The sequence below is a fragment of the Pecten maximus genome, chromosome 8 (assembly GCF_902652985.1).
Source record: "Pecten maximus chromosome 8, xPecMax1.1, whole genome shotgun sequence".
Classification (NCBI taxonomy): Eukaryota; Metazoa; Mollusca; class Bivalvia; order Pectinida; family Pectinidae; genus Pecten; species Pecten maximus.
Genome location: NC_047022.1, coordinates 3474238 through 3480237, shown reverse-complemented (window position 1 = coordinate 3480237; position 6000 = coordinate 3474238). Strand labels below are relative to the sequence as shown.

The 6000-nt window shown below is 37.1% G+C and overlaps 1 protein-coding gene across 1 annotated transcript in view; it reads left to right on the top strand.

Annotated features, from left to right (window-relative positions):
- Window positions 1-6000, top strand: part of LOC117332744 (dopamine receptor 2-like) — a 36213-nt gene continuing 30213 nt past the window's right edge. Inside the window, exon 1 of the mRNA XM_033891767.1 lies at window positions 1-731. Within this exon, the coding sequence (XP_033747658.1) occupies window positions 443-731 (289 nt within the window). The 5' untranslated portion in view covers window positions 1-442. The remainder of the gene's footprint in view (window positions 732-6000) is intronic.

Below are 6000 nucleotides of genomic sequence, written 5' to 3'. Positions count from 1 at the left end.
ACCGCCTTGGAGCTGTGGGCGGATTTCCTCTGACTTTGCCAACTGGTTACGCTTCATTGAATTAGCTCCACTTGACCAATATAGTGAAAATGTGTAAGTCATTTGTAAGTTAGAGAACAAATGAGATACATTTGAATGAATAGTCGTTAATCATCAGAGGCAGCACTTGGAGGGCTGTAGGATGGATATCGTACGCCGTGTGTAATAGTGACAGTCACTTCAGTACAGGGATCGTATGCGGGCGGTTGTGGTTGTGTGTCCCATACATTATCATGACACATATATGTGTATCTAACCTGTGATTTCTGTGTAATTTCTCCCTAGACATGTTTTTGTGTCTTTATGGATGACAGTCATCTTATCAAAGGAGTTGGTTAAATTCTGTGGTATCTCGATTTTTTAAAGGATTTACGAGTTTTAAACTGTTCCAGACCCGGGGGTCATGTCGGATATGAACCTGACAAACGAGACTCTCCCCGGGGGTGAGGGGGACTACGATGAAGAGAGATACAAGTTTATTCTCAAAGCTTGTTTTATATTTGGAATTATGATATTTACGATTGTCGGGAATGTGTTAAGTATTGCTGTGATTTTGCGTACCAAAGTTCTTCGGACACCTAGTGGGAATTTCATCATCTCCCTAGCGGCTGCTGACCTTATGGTAGGGGCCTGTGTCGTCCCCTTTTCCTTCATATCAGCCTCTCAGGGCAGGTGGATATTCTCTAACGAAGGTAAGTACCTTATATCATTTGATATTACGATTACAATTCTGGAACGGGGTTTAATGTTATACGTCGGATTTCGTTAATCCGAATGTTACGTCGGATTTCGTTAATCCGAACACAAATCCAATAATCCGGATGTGTCATGTACATCCCTCTTTTATATCGGGCCTCGTGTACGTCAAATTAGCAATGCTAAGTATATGTTACTAATTGTAATATGTTAATTGAGCAGACATTTTTCTATAAAATATCTTTTGTTGTAAAGTAGTCCTAATATATAAGAAGAAGTCTTATATCGTGTGGTAACATCTTTTATCGGATATTTACATTAACGTCGAACCTCGTAGTCTGATATTAAAGGCCTTTATCATAGACGTTAAACGGCTACCCCCCGTATCGTATTCCGCTAAAACCCAAAATCTGTATCAATGGAATGTATACGTGTTACTTTAATATGTTTAGTTTCGTGTTGAAGTTTAAATTCTCACGTTTTAAATCTTGGCAAACTGTTAACAGAATTTAGAAATAAGAAATTCTATTCAGCGTTATTGTATTTAAAGCAATCTGTGGTTGATGGAGGAAATAAAGAAAAGTTTTGAAATTAGGAAAAAATATTGTCAATACAAAAATGTATGATGAATTATTCCCTTGGTTTTCGAAATATGTGTTTGCTTAGAAGAAATGTGTGTTTTGTCTTTAGTGATAATGCGAGTTCTCTGACGTCAGACACCAGACATTGTCGATTGAGAATGTCATTTAAAACCAGACTGAAGATATGTGCACGCCCTTACGCATCCGGATCATAAAACAGAACGTTTTCAAATACTGGTAGTCGCTAAACGGTGTAATTATCGTAAACCATTTTGAAATGTGTTTACTTAAGATGTTTTAAATGTGTTTTGATATCATCCGGATGTAAACAAACTTGTGTTTACTTTTTTGCGGAAACATTCTCAAGAACGCCTGTTTTGTATCACAGGGGCCTGACACAAATCCCGAACCGATGGTCCATATACATGTAAAATGTTTATAATACAATACATTAATATCAACTGCTTTGGCTGGGAACTCGTGCCAATCCCCTGTGCTTCATACATGTATCATAAACATGTCGTTCACAGGTACTTGGAAATTGAATCCAGTAATATTTGTTTTACATCTTGAACTATTCGTGTGCGCGTCAGAGGTAATGTGTATACAGTAGGTCGGATGGAGATAAATTTGATGGAGAAAAAGGTTTAGGTAGACAGGATCACCGCTCTAGAATATCAAAATTATAATAAAACTGAGCTTTATGATTTTTGTCTCTAGGATATGTCTGGTCCTAACAGTTTAAAGTGTACCGACACTTTATCACGAGCCCTCCACCTCTTGGTTGCGAGTTCGAAACCTACGTGGGGCAGTTGTCAGGTACTGACCGTAGGCCGGTGGTTTTTCTCCGGGTACTCCGGCTTTCCTCCACCTCCAAAACCTGGCAAGTCCTTAAATGAACCTGGCTGTTAATAGGGCGTTAAACAAAATAAACCAAACCAAACTAACCGTTTCATACTAAGGGGAGATCATCTACTATAAGAATTTAGCATATTAGTACATATATATTCAAAAACGTAGGGCTGGTGGCCACTCTAGGTTAAGGGTATATGATTAAATTCAATTAACGCCTATGAAACCGGATAGGTATCTGTACAATATGCCAGAGTGTTAAAAAGAAAATTGTCAGAGGCCTGGAAATTCAGTCTATATTTAAGTGAATTAGGATATATCATGTTTTTTTTTTTATTAAATTATTATATTCATTATATCGTTCGTGGTTTGTATATTGGTAGACGTATCTGGTCGGTCTAACGTTCGGTATAGACCCCTCAATGATACCAAATCATAGGGTCCTTATCCTGATTCTCGTGTCCCTGTGGTCTGTATCACTCTGTATCATAGAATATAGAACGACGAGACGAAAACATTTTATATACATGCATACACGGGGAGTTAGCACGAATTTCACACCCTATTGTCCGTATCTAATATAGTTTTAAAATGTGCCAAATTCCTCTGATGATATATAATAATACATGTAATAATAAAAAACAAAAACAAAAAACCACATAATTTGTTTACAATTTTCAACAAAAAATATGACCGATGTTTTATTATATAATTGAAGGACCGAGAGAAATGCTGAAAAAGATCAATGTTCTTTCTTTCGTTCTTTCTTTCTTTCTTTCTTTCTTTCCATCGTACCATCACAGAGGCTTGGGTTGATGTATGACGTCAGTTAATGACCATATCACATAAAATCTTGCATTCATACCTTATTATAATCGGGATATGATTTTTTTTGCTAATAAATCGGATACCCCGATTAAAAATGTGTATAAATGCTAGATTTACTTGTTACTTAAAATACCGAAACCGAATCCCTGTGACGACTTGTCGGGAGTCTTAGCGTTCCGGTCGGATGCGAATACCACAACGGCCATTGTTACTGTGGTGGACTTCGGTAGCTGGGATGTGAGTTATGGTACGCGTGATATATGAGTCCATTGTTCGTTGCTCGAGTCAGAATTCGGTCTATTTATATTTTGTGGTATATATTAGTTAGAAACCATAAGAGACGGAGAGAGTCAGAGATAACAATGTATCATCATTGTTTAATTATCTCGGGGTAATTAACGCCCCCGTTACACCAGCTAGACAATGCCATACAAGTATTTTTCTATTTCGTTTTTATTGCTTTTAATTTCACAGGCCAATAAACCATAATTATATGATACATAATTCACAACACGAAGTAATATCACAGTATACAATATATACATAGTAAATGTTGTTCTATGATTTACAGACAGTTGTTCTAGTAAATTGTTTTTTATCAATTAGTTTGCTTTCAACAATACAGAAAGTCCAATTATATCGTTGGTTTTGATATCAGACATTTTAAGGATAGTTAACTATTTACATGTAGGATTAGATGGATACCTAGGATAGTTAGCTAACTACGTGTAGGATTAGATGGATACATAGGATAGTTAGCTAACTACGTGTAGGATTATATTGATACTTAGGATAGTTAGCTAACTACATGTAGGATTATATTGATACTTAGGATAGTTAGCTAACTACATGTAGGATTAGATGGATACATAGGATAGTTAGCTAACTACGTGTAGGATTAGATGGATACATAGGATAGTTAGCTAACTACGTGTAGGATTATATTGATACTTAGGATAGTTAGCTAACTACATGTAGGATTAGATGGATACCTAGGATAGTTAGCTAACTACATGTAGGATTAGATGGATACCTAGGATAGTTAGCTAACTACGTGTAGGATTAGATCGATACCTAGGATAGTTAGCTAACTACGTGTAGGATTAGATGGATACCTAGGATAGTTAGCTAACTACATGTAGGATTAGATGGATACCCAGGATAGTTAGCTAACTACGTGTAGGATTAGATGGATACCTAGGATAGTTAGCTAACTACATGTAGGATTAGATGGATACCTAGGATAGTTAGCTAACTACGTGTAGGATTAGATGGATACCTAGGATAGTTAGCTAACTACGTGTAGGATTAGATGGATACCTGGGATAGTTAGCTAACTACGTGTAGGATTAGATGGATACCTAGGATAGTTAACTAACTACATGTAGGATTAGATGGATACCTGGGATAGTTAGCTAACTACATGTAGGATTAGATGGATACCTAGGATAGTTAGCTAACTACATGTAGGATTAGATGGATACCTAGGATAGTTAGCTAACTACGTGTAGGATTAGATGGATACCTAGGATAGTTAGCTAACTACGTGTAGGATTAGATGGATACCTAGGATAGTTAGCTAACTACATGTAGGATTAGATGGATACCTAGGATAGTTAGCTAACTACGTGTAGGATTAGATGGATACCTAGGATAGTTAGCTAACTACATATAGGATTAGATGGATACCTAGGATAGTTAGCTAACTACGTGTAGGATTAGATGGATACCTAGGATAGTTAGCTTACTACATGTAGGATTAGATGGATACCTAGGATAGGTAGCTAACTACGTGTAGGATTAGATGGATACCTAGGATAGTTAGCTAACTACGTGTAGGATTAGATCGATACCTAGGATAGTTAGCTAACTACATGTAGGATTAGATGGATACCTAGGATAGGTAGCTAACTACGTGTAGGATTAGATGGATACCTAGGATAGTTAGCTAACTACATGTAGGATTAGATGGATACCTAGGATAGTTAGCTAACTACATGTAGGATTAGATGGATACCTAGGATAGTTAGCTAACTACATGTAGGATTAGATGGATACCTAGGATAGGTAGCTAACTACATGTAGGATTAGATGGATACCTAGGATAGTTAGCTAACTACGTGTAGGATTAGATGGATACCTAGGATAGTTAGCTAACTACGTGTAGGATTAGATGGATACCTAGGATAGTTAGCTAACTACGTGTAGGATTAGATGGATACCTAGGATAGTTAGCTAACTACGTGTAGGATTAGATGGATACCTAGGATAGTTAGCTAACTACATATAGGATTAGATGGATACCTAGGATAGTTAGCTAACTACGTGTAGGATTAGATGGATACCTAGGATAGTTAGCTAACTACATGTAGGATTAGATGGATACCTAGGATAGGTAGCTAACTACGTGTAGGATTAGATGGATACCTAGGATAGTTAGCTAACTACGTGTAGGATTAGATCGATACCTAGGATAGTTAGCTAACTACATGTAGGATTAGATGGATACCTAGGATAGGTAGCTAACTACGTGTAGGATTAGATGGATACCTAGGATAGTTAGCTAACTACATGTAGGATTAGATGGATACCTAGGATAGGTAGCTAACTACGTGTAGGATTAGATGGATACCTAGGATAGTTAGCTAACTACGTGTAGGATTAGATCGATACCTAGGATAGTTAGCTAACTACATGTAGGATTAGATGGATACCTAGGATAGGTAGCTAACTACGTGTAGGATTAGATGGATACCTAGGATAGTTAGCTAACTACGTGTAGGATTAGATGGATACCTAGGATAGGTAGCTAACTACGTGTAGGATTAGATGGATACCTAGGATAGTTAGCTAACTACGTGTAGGATTAGATCGATACCTAGGATAGTTAGCTAACTACGTGTAGGATTAGATGGATACCTACGATAGTTAGCTAACTACGTGTAGGATTAGATCGATACCTAGGATAGTTAGCTAACTACATATAGGATTAGATGGATACCTA